Source organism: Tachypleus tridentatus, chromosome 7 (genome assembly GCF_004210375.1).
Source record: "Tachypleus tridentatus isolate NWPU-2018 chromosome 7, ASM421037v1, whole genome shotgun sequence".
Classification (NCBI taxonomy): domain Eukaryota; kingdom Metazoa; phylum Arthropoda; class Merostomata; order Xiphosura; family Limulidae; genus Tachypleus; species Tachypleus tridentatus.
Window position 1 is genome coordinate 117,741,492 of NC_134831.1, and position 18,187 is coordinate 117,759,678.

Consider the following 18,187-nt stretch of genomic DNA (forward strand, 5'->3'; position numbering starts at 1 on the left):
CGTTGTTTATTTCAGATTGAATATTATTAACTAATTCTTATTACTGAAGATGGAAATTAAAGAAATTCTGAAATTAATGATGACTGTTAGTATTACTGTGTTTTTAAAATTTATTATAAAACTTTGTTTTCTACGTGATGAATCAGTTATATATATAATATTATCAAATATTGTATTATTAGTAATACAGTATTTGAAATTATTTGGCATAGCATTAATAGTTTAAATTATTAAACCGATTTATAGGGTCCTCCAGGGGCAGTGATTGAGGGCCTTCCTGGACCACCAGGTCCACCTGGTATTGGTAAACCAGGTCCTCCAGGACCTCCAGGACCACCAGGCTCACAATATCATACTCGATGGCTTCGAAATCCAGATAGTATTGGGGGAAGAGGTGTATATATATATATATTTACTGGAGGTCCTCATTTTAAAATTTCTTCATGTTGTCACTGGTCACTGAAGACTTAAATAATTAATTAATATTTTCTTTTATTAATTTCTTATTATTATATATCGTGTACAGAGAAGATATTTGAATCTTTTAAATAAGTTGCCATAATGCTGAGTTAATGTTTTCTAGTAACTAAGTAAACCTTCTTAATAAGTTATTATAATGCTGAGTTAATGTTTTCTTGTTAACTAAATAATCTTATAAACATGATACCATAGCATTTTATAGTAGTTAAGTAAACCTTTTAAATATGTTAATGTAACACTAAGCCAATTGCTATGTGGGCGAGTGTCAGATCCTATGTTTTCTTTTCACGAAGAAGAACTATGCTGCTTAAGAAGTGTATAATTATACAAAACTACAATAATTTGAGACCAAGCCAATAGTAATCAGTTACTTATATTTACATAATACTTCCATGCTTTTCATGAAGTAAGCCTCACAGATGAACTGTGCAATATAATGTATAAGACAATAATATAGTTAACAAAATTATACAGTACATCTATGTACAGGACTGCAACAAGGAGGAAGCAGAAAAAGTCTTCTATCCGGGTCCAGGCTAAGAGGGAACCCATAGCTTATTGATACAGAAGTTATGTTTAAGGTTGCAATGCAATATGTCACCTGAATCACCCTTAATACCTCTATACATATGTAGAGTAATAACCAAAACATATCACTTACAAATAGCTGACAGTAATAACTAAAACATATCACTTACAGCTAGCTGACATTAATAACCAAAACATATCACTTACAGCTTGCTGACAGTAATAACCAAAACATATCACTTACAGCTTGCTGACAGTAATAACCAAAACATATCACTTACAAACAGCTGACAGTAATAATCAGAACATATCACTTACAGCTAGCTGACAGTAATAATCAAAACATATCACTTACAGCTAGCTGACAGTAATAACCAAAACATATCACTTACAAACAGCTGACAGTAATAACCAAAACATATCACTTACAGCTCACTGACAGTAATAACCAAAACATATCACTTACAGCTAGCTGACATTAATAACCAAAACATATCACTTACAGCTAGCTGACATTAATAACCAAAACATATCACTTACAGCTAGCTGTCAGTAATAACCAAAACATATCACTCAAAGCTAGTTGATGGTAATAACCAAAACATATCACTTACAAACAGCTGACAGTAATAAACAAAACATATCACTTACAAACAGCTGACAGTAATAACCAAAACATATCACTTACAGCTCGCTGACAGTAATAACCAAAACATATCACTTACAGCTTGCTGACAGTAATAACCAAAACATATCACTTACAGCTTGCTGACAGTAATAACCAAAACATATCACTTACAAACAGCTGACAGTAATAACCAAAACATATCACTTACAGCTAGCTGACAGTAATAACCAAAACATATCACTTACAGCTAGCTGACCGTAAAAACCAAAACATATCACTTACAAACAGCTGACAGTAATAACCAAAACATATCACTTACAGCTAGCTGACAGTAATAACCAAAACATATCACTTACAGCTAGCTGACAGTAATAATCAGAACATATCACTTACAGCTAGCTGACAGTAATAATCAAAACATATCAGTTACAGCTAGCTGACAGTAATAACCAAAACATATCACTTACAAACAGCTGACAGTAATAACCAAAACATATCACTTACAGCTCACTGACAGTAATAACCAAAACATATCACTTACAGCTAGCTGACATTAATAACCAAAACATATCACTTACAGCTAGCTGACATTAATAACCAAAACATATCACTTACAGCTAGCTGTCAGTAATAACCAGAACATATCACTCACAGCTAGTTGACGGTAATAACCGAAACATATCACTCAAAGCTAGTTGACGGTAATAACCAAAACATATCACTTACAAACAGCTGACAGTAATAACCAAAACATATCACTTACAGCTCGCTGACAGCAATAGCCAAAACATATCACTTACAGCTCGCTGACAGTAATAACCAACACATATCACTTACAAGTAACTGCCAGCTTTCCTTCATTTACACATTGTTTCAATCAGTAGATTATCACATTATATTATGTTTCATTCCGGAAATAGAACTAAATATTGTAATTGTTCTTATGTTGTATAATACTCAAATCTTCAGTTATTAAAATTAGAGATTTTATTTAATTTTGTTTATTTACATGCTTACAGACAGAATAGGTCTTGTAATGAAGGTGAGGCTACCATTTCTGCTGGTAGAATGTGTTAAAGATATATATATATATATGTGAACTTGTATGGAGATATGAATTTATTCGCTATTGAGATAGCATGTCAGATGTACTTGAAAAATATGTATATTTGATTCTAACACTATATGTATATTTTAACTTCTAGCCTGATATAAAACACATAAATTGTACATTTGATATATAACTTAATATCATCTAGAACACTTTGTTATTAGATGTGTCTAAATATGTTTTAAACTTGTGTATTACGTAGATTCTTTTTATCACTTATCATACACTGGATGATGTCTCACTAAGTTTGATAAATAAAATCACGTAAATAGATCCTATGAATATGTTTATTTTGTCATATATATTTTCACAAACTTATTAATGCTATGAACAATGATAAAAAGGATCAATAATTCTTCAGTCTCATCGATATATATTTTTATATATCACGGGTAACCTTTCTTTTTCAGGAATTTATTACAGGCAAGGTCCCCCTGGTCCACCAGGACCACCAGGACCTCCAGGTCCACCATCATCACAAAATGATGATTGTGATCATCCACTCATGATATCAACAGTAAGGCTTTTATAAAATATTAAGTAGATGTTTATTGAAACGAAATCACAGTTACTTTTTATGTGTACCCACACACACATATATAAATATGTATCAATAATTGTCATATCATCAGAACAATGCAGGCTGAGTAGGTAAATGCTTGATGTTTATGTTTTGTAAGTATCATTTGAGTTGTTGGATTTTTCTTTTGAAAAGAAGTGTATTTATGCTTCTGATGTTAACAGTTTATGGAGATTTAACATGATTATCTTTTATTTATGGTGAAAACTACTTAATAATATTATGTTAAGTATAATAACTGTCTCATATGTTAGTGGATGTGATATTCTGTTAGATACTGCAAGTACTATGTCATATTGGATGTTAGATGTTAATATATAGGACATTCTGCTAGATACTGTGTCACTGCTATATGTAATATTCTACCAGATACTATGTCACTGCTGTATGTAATGTTCTACTAGATAGTTTGTCACTGCTGTATGTAATATTCTATCAGATACTATGTCACTGCTGTATGTAATATTCTACTAGATAGTTTGTCACTGCTGTATGTAATATTCTACCAGATACTATGTCAGTACTGTATGTAATATTCTAACAGATACGATGTCACTGCTGTATGTAATATTCTACTAGATAGTTTGTCACTGCTGTATGTAATATTCTACCAGATACTATGTCAGTGCTGTATGTATGTAATATTCTACCAGATTCTATGCCATTTCTATATGTAATATTCCACCAGATACTATGTCACTGCTGTATGAAATATTATACTCAATACTATGTCATTTCTATATGTAATATTCTACCAGATACTATGTCACTGCTGTATGAAATATTCTACTCTATACTATGTCATTGCTATATGTAATATTCTACTAGATACTATGTTACTGCTGTATGTAATGTTTTACAAGATATTACGTTCAAGTAATGAATTCAACATGAAGATACAAAAATCTCTAACCCTAACCCTTTTGAAAGGTGTACCTTTATAGATTAAGCTTGTCAGGGTAAATAGGGATGCAGGATAGCATACTGCTTCACATGGTTACATTAAGCCTAATAAAGTCAAAACAAATACAGGCTTTAATGAGTCAGACAATTGAAAAAGACACAAGTTAGTTTTTATATTTTAATTTTTATAGCTTTGTATATTTTTGTATGATTGTAGTTTTTAAATTACTGTACAATTAATTACTACTGATAACTCCTACAAAATATATTAATTGTTCTAATTTAATTTTAGACACAAGAACAAAGAGAAATAAAAAATATATAGTTTGGTTCTTCTACTTGTAAGACTATATATTTCTATTTTTTTCACTTGTATTTTGTTGTAAATTGTAACACGTATGTTCGTTTATTCGTGTAACTTTGTCTTTTGATGGTTTTAGGCTGTGACATTTAGCAACCAGGAGACCTTGCATGAAGTGACTGATAAAAGTCCTCGTGGCACTCTTGCATTTCTTCTTGATGAAGATGCTTTGTTGGTAAAGGTTAGACAAGGCTGGCAGTATGTTGGAGTAAGTTTATCCGTATTGTAGCAGTTTTACGTGTTGAAACATTGAGTTGTATTACATTATTGACAAACTGTTTTAAGAACAACTAATTTTGTTAGTCAATCATCCTGTTAAAAACAATCGAGAGATATCTTAATTGTGGGTTAGCTTTTCCCTTTGTGCCTTCTTCTTGCTTTGGTTTCAGACTGTTATACAAAGAAACCAGGGGACTTTATCCTATTGATCCCCTGGGAAACGTTGTTAAACTTCAAAAAAGGCCACATCTTTATCTTTATTTCAAAAGAAAAGAAAACAAACTAGGAGAAGGTACCCACTCTACTAACATGAAAATCATTTTAGTGAACCTCCTCTGGATCTTTTCCAATAATTAATTATTCTTTCTGACATAAAGTGACCAAAACAGTACATAGCATTCCAAGTGTGGCTTACATAATCATTTGAAAACTCTTAATGTGTAGGAACTTGAGATTTATTTTTGTAGTTAAAAGTGTTTTTTATTGTTCATTATAAATATATTCATATAATTGTGGTTTGTATGTAATATGGTATAATATAAATATATACTTTCAGCTTGGTCCTGTTCTGCCATCACCAAAAACAACGCCAACACCACATATGGTATGTATATACACGGTCTTTTTTATTTTAAATTTCTTTTTAATATAATTGTACTTTTTCTAAAGAGTTTGATAGTATTAGAAATGTAAATGTGATTTCTTTTTTCATAAAACTGTTTTTCTCTTAGTTTTACAACTGTATATTACAGATTAAAAATAAAAACATTTCACTTGCTAGATAAAATTAGCCATTAGCAATTTTCGATTAAATAATTAATATACTAGCAGAAACTTTGCCCTAAGGGCAGCTATTTGTGTTAGTAATTACTAATCATACATGATTTATTTGTCTAAATGTTGAATATGTAATGTACATAATTTTTATGTCTTTCTGCTTATGGTATCATTCACTAGATGGCAATACATGTCAGAAGCTTCAATCACAACTTCTGTCATTGCCCTAAGCATTATTTTTATATATTTTTGGTCTTCCCATCATGAGTAACTCTCTTTGGATCCTCTGCTTATGAGTTTAAAACACACCCTAAGAAACACCTTTAAACAATCAATATTTGATTTTTGCATTAGTAGTATCAATATGTTGATATTTAACTGTAGTTTTGGTTATATACATACGAGATAATCTACAACTGTAGATAATGACATAAATGCTGTGCCCATTATAGTCAGATATATGTGATCCACTACTAATGAACAAGTGAAGAACACGTTAATATAATGTAGTTTCTGCATTTCTGTGCATTATGTTTTGTTGACTAGAAGTCTGATTCCCAAACCATTTTGTCTGAAAGGAAGTGAGAATACAGATCAGCTAAACAAACTCCACTGATCTAGATACGGGTTACAGATCAGCTAAACAAACTCCACTGATCTAGATACGGGTTACAGATCAGCTAAACTGATCTAGATACGGGTTACAGATCAGCTAAACTGATCTAGATACGGATTACAGATCAGCTAAACTGATCTAGATACAGGTTACAGATCAGCTAAACTGATCTAGATACGGGTGACTCTAATGTCTTCTGAATTATTAGAAATGCTTATTTTCAAATGCCAATATACTCTAAGCTTTCACTAAACTTGAAACTAAAGTAGTTCCATTTAATAACAATTGAGGTAATTGAACTGAAAGATATGACGTGAGTTATTATGTTCATAGAATGTATGTGCTAAGATGTGTGATGGTACATGAAGTCATTTAGAATGTATATGTGAAGATGTGTGATGGTACATCAGGTCATTTAGAATGTATATGTGAAAATGTGTGATGGTACATCAGGTCATTTAGAATGTATATCTGAAAATGTGTGATGCTACACCAGGTCATTTAGAATGTATATGTGAAAATGTGTGATGGTACATCAGGTCATTTAGAATGTATATGTGAAGATATGTGATGGGACATCAAGTGATTTAGAATGTATATATATATGAAGATGTGTAATGGGACATCAAATGATTCAGAATGTATATGTGAAGATGTGTGATGGTACATCAGGTTATTTAGAATGTATATGTGAAGATATGTGATGGGACATCAAGTGATTTAGAATGTATATATATGAAGATGTGTAATGGGACATCAAATGATTCAGAATGTATATGTGAAGATGTGTGATGGTACATCAGGTCATTTAGAATGTATATGTGAAAATGTGTGATAGTACATCAGGTCATTTAGAATGTATATGTGAAGATATGTGATGGGACATCAAGTGATTTAGAATGTATATATGAAGATGTGTAATGGGACATCAAATGATTCAGAATGTATATGTGAAGATGTGTGATGGTACATCAGGTCATTTAGAATGTATATGTGAAGATATGTGACGGGACATCAAATGATTCAGAATGTATATATATGAAGATGTGTGATGGCACATCATGTCATTCAGAATGTATGTATGAGGATGTGTGTTTGTACATAAAGTCATTCAATCAGATCAATATGTTTGCTTACAAATGATCAGCATGAAGAAATCCATTGAAGTCAGTGAAGAGAACGTGTGTTAACCTAATGAAGAGTATCAGCTTGAAACTTGAATCTCTACTGGTTCAGTTGCTAGTAAAATAAGTTTCAGGCACTAGTGAGGGTTTTGGTCAATACAGATGGCTTTCAAAGTGTTTCATATCTTTTATAGAATCTCATCACCTGATACAAATACAAATGAGTGAAATCTGAACTTAAGATTTTCTTGTAAAGTGTAATATTTAAGTAATATAATAGTTACTTTAATGTTTGGACAGAGAAATGTGATCAGAATGTTTAAAATATTAACTAGTTGTTTTCTTCATGTATAGACTACCACTACAAAGAAACCTGGACCAAGGTCTACATACGATTTAGTGCTTGAAAATCCTAACAGGGTAAGGAGTACATATTTTGTACTTAAAGAGTGACCTACAGTTATGCTTCTTTGTAATTCTGTTGTTAGTATATATAGATCATTGTTCCGTCATAAATTTGTACATAACATATTTTGTCATGGTTGTCATATTACTGGTATTTCGCCCAAAGTATTATATCATAAAGTAAGTACCTGACAAATAAAGTTGGCAGTAAGAGATTAAATCTAACTTTTTTGGACTTTATTATTTCAACCATGAGTAACTGAACCTGTGTTATCAGTGACAATTTGATTCAGATTTTACCACAGTTCCATGAGCTTTAACTATAGTTAATTCTCATTAGCAGGCAGTAGTTGAATTTTTACAGTTGTTTGTCAAAATGTTTCCAGGTGTGTTTTATGGAATTAACAACAAAACTCTGAGGAATTCTGGGAAGAAGCTGCAGCTCCTCCTTTGTTGCAGGTGGTGGTGGTCGATTCTGGTACATGTGGTAACTTTCCTGCAAGCGATGTAAACTTGATAACACACTGGTAAAGTTATGAATATGAGATTGGTTCTGAAGGACAGCAACATAATGTACCAAAGTGAAATGTTTCTTGATGAATATCAACTTGGTATTTTCATTGTACCAAGTGGCACCCATTCAATTACTCCAAAATCAACATGTTTTACCATTGCCTTTATGGGAACCATTTTACCAAAAACCTCCACCACTCTTACATACCCAAACGTATTTGTTCGAATTACATTGTTAGAATCAGAACCTATCTCAGAAAAGAATGACTCATTTAAATTGTATAACATTTTCTGGGCCTGTTACTTCCTACGCAGTACATTTGCATGGTTTCCATCAGTCCTCATACCCATTTTAGCCTGACCCATGCAGAACCCTTTGTGCTGTACGTGACAAATATTAGGACCTGGTAAAGTGTTAAAAGGGTTATTTTAACAGACCTGTTGAACAAGTCTTTATTTAACAGTCTGTGGATAACCAAGTCAACATCATGCATCAGTCAGATGCTTCTTATGATGCTTTATCATAAGTATATGCATGCATCTATTGGAAAGTCAGAGGTCTCTCACAATCTGCCCTTTGTTTTACTCACTGTCAGAACACCCAGTTTGTGATCTCATACAAAATATGAAATATAATATGCATTTCCTCTTGGCATAGTGATACTATGTATTCTTTCTGAGTTTCACAGTACAGGCTGGAGATGTATCTGTATGTGAAGGAGTAGTGGGTGTTTCTGTCTATACAAATGTTGTATGTCAATGTTACATGGCACTGTTGTGGTTGTCAATGTTACATGGATGTTGTATGTCAATGTTACATGGCACTGTTGTGGTTTTTATGTCTGTTTCTCATTTATTGTTGAAAATTATTCCTCAAAAATTCAATTAAAATTAGTTCCAAGCCATGGAGTGTCCAAGACATATTATATTTATTATTTGTATCAGAGCATTGATGGACGCAGTTTACTTTGGCTTTATGCTAGCGGATGTTATTGTACCAGTTTCAAAAGACGATAATTGATGCAAGTGGACAAATAAAAGAGTGAAAAAAGATAGAACTGAAACATATAAACATTTTATTAAGACTTTAGAACCACTAATGTGATGAAAGAATCATATTCATTAAAGTTAGCTTTTCATTTCTCATAATATTTTTAAAAATATATGAAGATTTTCATGAAAGGTAAAAACAATTGTAAAATCATACTATTAGATAAAATAATGATAATACCTTTCCTCTTACTCCTCTTCTTACAATTCCAGAATGTAGAATAATAACTAATCTTTGGCCCGACAAAAAGTTCTGTTCTAATAAGACTTGTGAAACAAAATTGTAATTATGCTTTTAAAAATTCAGCTAAGAATGGCAGCTTTAAATCAACCAATGAACGGAGGTATGCAAGGAGTGAGAGGAGTGGATTACCAGTGTTACCGTCAAGCCAGACAAGCCAACTTACGTGGTACCTTCAGAGCTCTTTTAACGTCGAAAGTTCAAGATTTAAAAAGTATTGTCTACTACAAAGATCAGAAGTTGCCTGTTGTCAATATCAAGGTAAGCCAGTGTGAGAGGAACATTTGTATCATTGTTTTCAAACTTTATGAAAATATTGTGAAGAATAATGTCAGAAAATTAGACATTGTTTTCACTATTTATTGTAAATGCCAGTTCATTTAACTGCAGCAAGAAAAAAACTCTGTTATCCATTTGTATACTGTAATTTATTTAAAGGTAAATATTTGGCTTTGGTTGTTATTCTAAGTGGACAGAACTATTGGTAATGTTACGCATTTGGGCGTCAAGCGTGAATAGGTCAAAGATCCTTTAAACACATGTCCACAAGAGGTACTACTTGTCAGTTATTTGTATAAAACATGGAAAAAGAGCTTTCTAGCAAATTACTGACAGTAGAGGGAGCCACTTAATGGTCATTTGTTGAAACTGTTCGTAAGCCTCATTTCTTCTATATCCATCAAACGTTTTTCTACATCCTTGATGTTGCTGTAGAAAGTATGAACTTTAAGTGAACGTGTTAAAGTGACCATTACAAAAGTTTAATTATTTTGTTAATGCCCCAAAATGTTACCTCAAAAAGAAGTTTTTGTTCCTCGCTTTGGCGGTGTGGGTGCATGATATTGGTTGATGGTCAAATCCCGCTCTTTGGTCAGGCTAGAGTTGGCGATAAATGTTGTGACTACTTGCCTTTCATCTAGTGTGTCAGTTCAAAATTAGGGATAGCTATCTCAGATAACTGTTGAACAGTTTTGTGCGACTGTCTGAAAGCGTACCAAACCGGCTGTTTACAATTTCATTCTTTCATATATCTAAGTAATTTACTGAGAAGGCTGGAATGATCTTCATGTTCTGCCAGTTGTGATCTCAAAGTGCAGAGCAACTTGTAAATTAACACATAATCACCTAACATTTACGATGATTTAAACAAAACAAAATAGAAACAATAATAATAAAAGAAACTGAGCATCTGTCAACTATAAATTGTTCGACATAAAAAAACAAAACGTGTCTACATAATAAGTGTCATTATTAAAACGTTGACACATGTTCTTCTAGCTTATATTTTGTTGTTGACGTTTACTGAGAAAACAATACTGGCTAAGTTCAGATGACAATAATCTTTTTTGTTTTTTTCAAATAATGAAAATTTTAACTTGTTTATTAAAATTACGCCTCATTTCCAAATAATGAGTTAAATGGAATATTTTAGTCGAACGAAACTTGAATTATTTTATGTTTTTAAAGATACGTAAAATTTAGGGTGGCCCAAAATTAGCTTCCCTATTTTAAAGTTTAATAATTACATAACTAAGGAAATAGAACTACGTAGTTTGAACATCGTGTAGCCAACTCAAACTGTTTTTATTGACACATTTTTATATTTTGCTCTAGCGAGTAGTACTCAATACGTCGTGGTAGTGCATTGTGTAACTTTGTGCTTAACCACAAAGTAACTAAACACGATGTGTCGTTTGGCTTGTAGATACCACGTTAGTAACTGTGGTGCAGCGTCATTACAGGACAGGAAAGAAGCATGGGTTATGTTAAGGATATCGTATATCGCACACCAAAAGCAAATATCACGAAGCTAAAAATGAGGATAACGGACATCATTGCCACTGTAATCGTAGACATGTTGCAGCGAACGTAAACTGGAATCAAATTTAGACGTGCTAAGAGCCACTAATGGTATATACCACATGTTGAAGTTTACTAATTCGTTAATAAGTTAGTTAATTATTAACTTTTAAAATAGAAAATATAAGTTTGGACTACCCTGTATTAGCATTTCTACTGATCTCAAAAGTTTTAGACGATCAGAATAATAAGTGTTAAATCATCCCAGGTGGGCCCAGGTTTGAATTTCGCGCAAAGCAACATGAAGATCATCTGCGCTAGCCGTCTCTAATTTAGCAGTGTAAGACTAGAGGGAAGGTAGCTAGTCATCACCAATCACTGCCAACTGTTGGGTTATTCTTTTTACTAACGAATAGTGAGATTAACCGTCACATTATAACGTCCCTACGGCTGAAAGGGCGATCATGTTTGGTGGTATGCAGATGGATATATATATGGCTCATCTCTAAATATAGACACTTATATAGATTGGATAACGAATCGAGGCCTAGTAAATTGTGTTGGGTATAATTTAATGATTAGTGTTCCCTGGCTGCGTATAAGAAGGTCCGTATTGTACTGCTGAAACTGTTCCGTATTTTCAACTGTGGCTGTGTTATAAAATTGAATCTTAGTATTTGTTTTAAAATATTCATATAGGTGGGGGGTTTCTACTTACATGTTGACTGTCTTTTGTTTATTACTGTGAAATTAGAGACTGCTATACCTGAACCTTGAGGTTTCTGACTTGGGCGTTTCGTCCACGTGTTACATAAAGGTAAACATTCCCAACACCTTACAAAATTTTACTCGCTAGTAACTACGCTGTTATACTTGGTAAAGATGATGGTAAAAGGCCCATCATGAACAAGTGTGGGACACTTTGGTTGAAGAAAACAAAAAACTACCCAATCCTGCTTTTTTTAATTTGAACTGAAAATTTTTGACGTTTTTATTGGCTAAAAAGAAGACATTTCTCGCTGTGGTGACGCAATTCGTGATGACGAGAAACCCACTTACAGTAAAAGTGTATCTCACGACGACTGGTATGGGTATTAACACTTTTAGTAATGAAGCAGAGAAGAATGTTTTGACATTCCTAGGTCATCTTCAGGTTAACAAAACAAATGTGACCGTCACATTATAACGCCTCCATTGCTGAAAGGACGAGTATGTTTGGTATGACGAGGATTCTAACCCGTGACCCTCGGATTGCGGGTCGAGTGTCTTAACCACCTGGCCATGCCGGGCCCCATTTTTAGGAGTTACCGAATTGAATTTACTGTTAATATTCAACAAGTTATATTGTAGAAACACCCTTTAGGTCCTGTAGGACATGTTAAATTAATTAAAATTGAAATGTTTTGAAATGCAGAATAAATAAGAAATTATTTGTAAGCTTAGTGTTACAGCTTACAACCATTGGCATATCCTGATTGGTAGCTTTGATTTATAGAACTTGTTTATTTTGTGCTAGTGCCAGCATAAAAAAAAAGTATAGGGAATTATTCGTTACCTCAATCCCTTCGAAACCATAGCAACTGTTGTCAAGTGACTTGTTAGTACAGATGGCACCTCCTACGCTACCAAGTCTATCGTACCCCAGCCGGCCTGAAGAGCCCTAATGTTGGGTAAAAGTCACCTTTGGCGTTGGAAATAGCAGATACAGTGTTATTGGCATATCATTATACATTATTTTACCTTGTGTTGGAATTATTGGCATTTTAAATATTTCTAAAAATATTTATTATTTTTAGATATCTTTATTTAGAATGATGTATTATAATTTTAACAAATGTTTCCAACAGTGAGTTAGAGCCTCTGTGGAGTAAAATATTCAAATCCTTCATCCTGTAATATCAGCTCTTAATATAATGATAACATAAAATTCATTACCTCATGTATAAGTAACTTACAATGTGTGTTAACATACTATTGTAACGGTTCCTATTGTTGGGCATTTGTTTTTGATTATTATTTCGTAAAAATGATTCGATGCCCAATTTACCTAAAGTGAAAGTGTGTTAAGTCTTTGAATATAAGTTCAAGTTAGCCTAATTAACGTTCATTGGTAAGCCTAATTTTGCAGTAGATGCGAGTACAACGGTTACACTCACTTGGTTACTCTCTTGTTCATCAAAACGTTCGATGTGTGGCTTATTACTTTGTTGTAAAAAATTCAATAATTACAATAATGAAATAGCTGATCAAATGATTCAATCAATTAATATTGTACCAGTTCAGACTCAATGTAACTTAACCATAGACTCAAGAGCCACGATTTGTTTTGTTCTAACTCGCATTTAATACCACTCAATTTGTTTCTTAGACTTTCAAGAAAGTTCTAATGATTAAGCCATTTTAAATCTCCCTCTAGCCAAACAACAATACAAAGGTCTATAAATGTATAGATTAAAATTACTGCTTACGACCGGTGGCTTTGATTTGTCGCACCTATATATATAATGTGTGTGTGTGTATATATATATATATACTTGTATCACAGTAATAAAGTGTATAAAATATTCAAAATCATCACGAAAAATGCGTAACTAAAAATAAATTAGCATTTACTGTGTAAATAATACAAAATTAGCCCCACCTGGTATTTACTACCATAATTTTTATTGCAGTCATGAGTGGTATACTTCTAAGGTGTTTAACACATGTTGATAGGCTGACCCGTCTTCGCTGCACGACATACATTCATTCATTCACTTCTCCACGAATCCTGTCTGCTTTTTTGTTTGTTTGGAATTTCGCGCAAAGCTACACGAGGTCTATCTGCGCTAGCCGTCCCTAATTTAGCAGTGTAAGACTAGAGGGAAGGTGGCTAGTCATCACTACCCACCGCCAACTTTTGGGCTACTCTTTTATCAACGAATAGTGGGATTGACCGTCACTTCATAGAGCTCCCACGGCTGAAAGGGCGAGCATGTTTGGTGTGACAGGGATTCGAACCTGCGACTCTCAGATTACGAGTCGAGCGCCATAACCACTTCGCCATGCTGAACCAATCAGAACTCCCATGATTAAATATATTTGTTCTTGTAATGGATTAGAGTCAAATATTGATATCGACCAAAACTTTATTATTATTTTTTTAATACTCCTAAGGTTTACCACCGGTAAACGCGGTATCGCACAAAATACCACACTTGTTACAATAATACCAAGGCATCATCGCAGTTTCTAGTTCAGACAACAACAACAACAATACTTAAATCAATCAATCGCCACTACATTAACACTTTGTTTGTTTAGTTTGTTTGTTTTTTGAATTTTGCGCAAAGCTACACGAGGACTATCTGCGCTAGCCGTCCCTAATTTAGCAGTGTAAAACTAGAGGGAAGGCAGCTAGTCATCACCACCCACCGCCAACTCTTGGGCTACTCTTTTACCAACGAATAGTGGGATTGACTGTCATATTATAACGCCCCCACGGCTGAAAAGGCGAGCATATTTGGTGCAATGGGGATGCGAACCCGCGACACTCAGATTACGAGTCGCACACCTTAACCCACCTGGCCATGCTGGGCATTGTTTGTTTAGAATTAAGCACAAAGCTACATAATGGGCTATTTGTGCTCTGCCCACCACGGGTATCGAAAGCCGATTTTTAGCGGTGTAAGTCCGCAAACATTCCGCTGTGCCACACTGGGGAGCGCATTAACACTATTATTTGCTTTTTCTTTTCCCAGTCACATGACCGTTAAAGTATGTCAGTTGAGATTCGAAAACAAATAATTTTATGTTTAATTATAAAAGCTAACGTTTGTAAAACGTCAATTCTACTGATATTTTTTAGGAAGAAGTGCTGTTCATTTCTTGGACAGACATATTTACTGGTGATGGAGCTATCTTTGCTCACTCTCCACGTATTTATTCGTTCGATGGAAGAAACGTTCTGTCGGATAGCTCGTGGTAAGTCAAAACTTTTTAAAGCACATTTAGGGATTTAACCGAACTTTGATCTCTGAACTAAAAATATCGTTGTCACTGCATTTATTAACATAAATAATCTTCGACCTGGTTTCATTTAAAGTTCTAGAAAATATTATAACTTATTAAGATGTGGCACATTATACGTTACTGTATTTCCAGCCAAGTTAAAAATGGAAGTTTCCTATTACAGAGAAGCTGTAGGAGAACCAGAACATATGAACTACATGATGTTAAATAGTAAAAAATAAACTATTAGAGAATTTATGAAACCTGAACTTAGAATAATAATAGCAACCACACTTCAACTATTAATTATATAACAATATTCAGTAGCATCTATTCCAGCTGCTTGCGTACGATGTTAGAAGATATAACGATACAACTGAACAGTTTATGTAACGTGTAGATTATCACTGAGCTAATTTTTATGGTTCTTTTGTGTAGGCCACAGAAGTTTGTATGGCATGGCTCAAACACGTTTGGAGTTCGAGATGAGGAAAACTATTGTGATTCGTGGCACAGTAGCAGCTTGACGAATCAAGGGATGGCGAGTTCACTGTTGGAGAACCATCTCTTAGGACAAGAGATGTCTTCTTGTAACCATCTTTTCATCGTCCTTTGTGTGGAAACCATCAGTAGAAAGGAGAATGTGTATAGGCAGAAAAGGAGTTCCGATCCAGACGGAGAAGAACTGACGCTTGAAGAGTACGAACGGTTATTGGGAATTATTGACAGGGAAAGCTGATGGAAATACAGTTTAAATGTGTGAAACACAGAGATGTTACGTTTCATTATCGTAACTAATTAACGACAATGCAAACGTTCAAAATTGCTTGCACCTAGTGGTTGTAAGAGAAATGATAATAACAGTTTTAAACTAAACATGACGTTAATTAACCGCTGTCCAGTGTTACTTTGAACTCGGGATGGGTTTGAAACAAATTAAAAACCTATAAATAAACGTATCTTTTCTTTTCAAGTGGTAACCGCCTCTGTTATAAGCTCAAAAAGTGAACTAAGCAAAGATAGGAGTAAATTAGTTACATTAATACATAAAATCGTATCATGGGTTCTTAATTTAGTAAGAACTGACTTTCTCAATTATATTTACACTCTAGATGGCTCTTTACCATATTTTGTACTATGAACAACATTAAGTTGGGATGAATTTTCTTTAATTTATGTATATTTTTAATATGTTATGCTTATACTGTTTTAGGCCTCTTAGATTTGTTTAACATAACATTTCTTTGAACCAGGAAAACAATAAACACAGCAAAAAGCACGTGACGTTATCAGTAGATTTGGCAACTTTGAATAGAGCACAGAAAGTGGAACATTAGACACGTCTACGCAGAACCGAAAAATCGAGCTTTAGAGCTTTAATGACACGTCATTGCTCGGTTTATGTGACTTATAATTGAGAATAATAAAAATTACTGTTATTTTGTATTTCATCAAACCATGCTTTAAGTTAATATCTCTTGTTCCTGGTTTTATATATTTTTAGACAACCAAGAACATAAGTTTACGTTATTCAATTCGCAACTATAAACGCTAATATTTTCATTGTGTATAATTTTTGAGTAATTTTTGAAGAAATGTTTTTACTTTAAATCTCCCAGTTTCTTGAATGTTTATAATACCAGACTCTGTAAAACACGTGAAGGTAAAAATGTTTCAAAATATCTGCTTAAACTTTTTCTATCATTTCGAAAATTACTTTAAAGTTTTTTTTGTAATTTTGGATTCCCCATCTTATGATATTATTTTTTTGTCACTTGAGATTCGAACCATCTTGTTATGAATACATGTACGTTAGTTTGTTAGGTTTGTGAGAAGTAGTTTGATTTTATTTAGGTTTTTAGTTCTTTTCTTCTTTGCGCACGTAATGTTTGTTAACCTTCTTCATGTATAGAACATTTTATAACCTTCTTCACTTATAGAACGTTTTTTAACCTTCTTCATGTATAGAACATTCCTTAACCTTCTTCACTTATAGAACGTTTTTTAACCTTCTTCATGTATAGAACATTCCTTAACCTTCTTCAGTTATAGAACGTTTTTTAACCTTCTTCATGTATAGAACATTCCTTAACCTTCTTCAGTTATAGAACGTTTTTTAACCTTCTTCATGTATAGAACATTCCTTACCCTTTTTCAGTTATAGAACGTTTTTTAACCTTCTTCAGGTGTGGAACATTTTTAACTTTCTTCATGTATAGAACATTCCTTAACCTTCTTCAGTTATAGAACGTTTTTTTAACCTTCTTCAGGTGTGGAACATTTTTAACCTTCTTCAGGTATAGAACATTTTTAACTTCAGGTATAGAATATTTGTTAACCTTCATGGGTGCCCACTGAAATATTGTCGGGGGGTGTGCAAAACATGTATTTGTGGAATAATCTTTTAATATTTATGTCAATATATCATAAGAATATGTGTTTAAATACAGCCACAATATAGTATAAATATTAAGTTACGTTTATATCATAATACGTGTCTTTGTTGGGTTTTTTTCTAAAAATGTAAGGGTTAACAGATGCCCCCTGTTACTCCCTCCTGCCGGGGCTCATGTTAATCTCCTTCAGGTATGGAACATTGTTTTCTTAGGGTACATAATAATTGTATAATTTACAACTTTGTTACTAATTTTTTTTATGTCTTTAGTTTCTAGATTTTTTTCAATGATGCAATTTCCGTTTCCCATCCATAGTTATACAACTATAACTTCTCGTTCTAAGAACTGCAGTATATTCAGTATATTTGTTTTCGCTTACTTTAATCAAGTTAAAATCTAAATTAAAACTGATATAAAATGTTAAGAATGTGTAAACGTCTAAAACAGAACCTGAAGGATACATTC

At 33.1% G+C, this 18,187-nt stretch overlaps 1 protein-coding gene across 10 annotated transcripts in view; it reads left to right on the plus strand.

The window, feature by feature from the left end:
• LOC143256468 (uncharacterized) overlaps positions 1-17,008 on the plus strand; it is a 207,590-nt gene extending 190,582 nt beyond the window's left edge. For all 10 annotated transcript variants that reach the window (XM_076513737.1, XM_076513739.1, XM_076513738.1 and 7 more), the window contains 8 exons: positions 247-394; positions 3,158-3,264; positions 4,671-4,799; positions 5,367-5,414; positions 7,682-7,747; positions 9,603-9,797; positions 15,184-15,299; positions 15,765-17,008. In XM_076513737.1, coding sequence (XP_076369852.1) covers positions 247-394; positions 3,158-3,264; positions 4,671-4,799; positions 5,367-5,414; positions 7,682-7,747; positions 9,603-9,797; positions 15,184-15,299; positions 15,765-16,065 — 1,110 coding nt within the window. In that variant the 3' untranslated portion in view covers positions 16,066-17,008. The remainder of the gene's footprint in view (positions 1-246; positions 395-3,157; positions 3,265-4,670; positions 4,800-5,366; positions 5,415-7,681; positions 7,748-9,602; positions 9,798-15,183; positions 15,300-15,764) is intronic.
• The last annotated feature ends 1,179 nt before the right edge of the window (positions 17,009-18,187 follow it).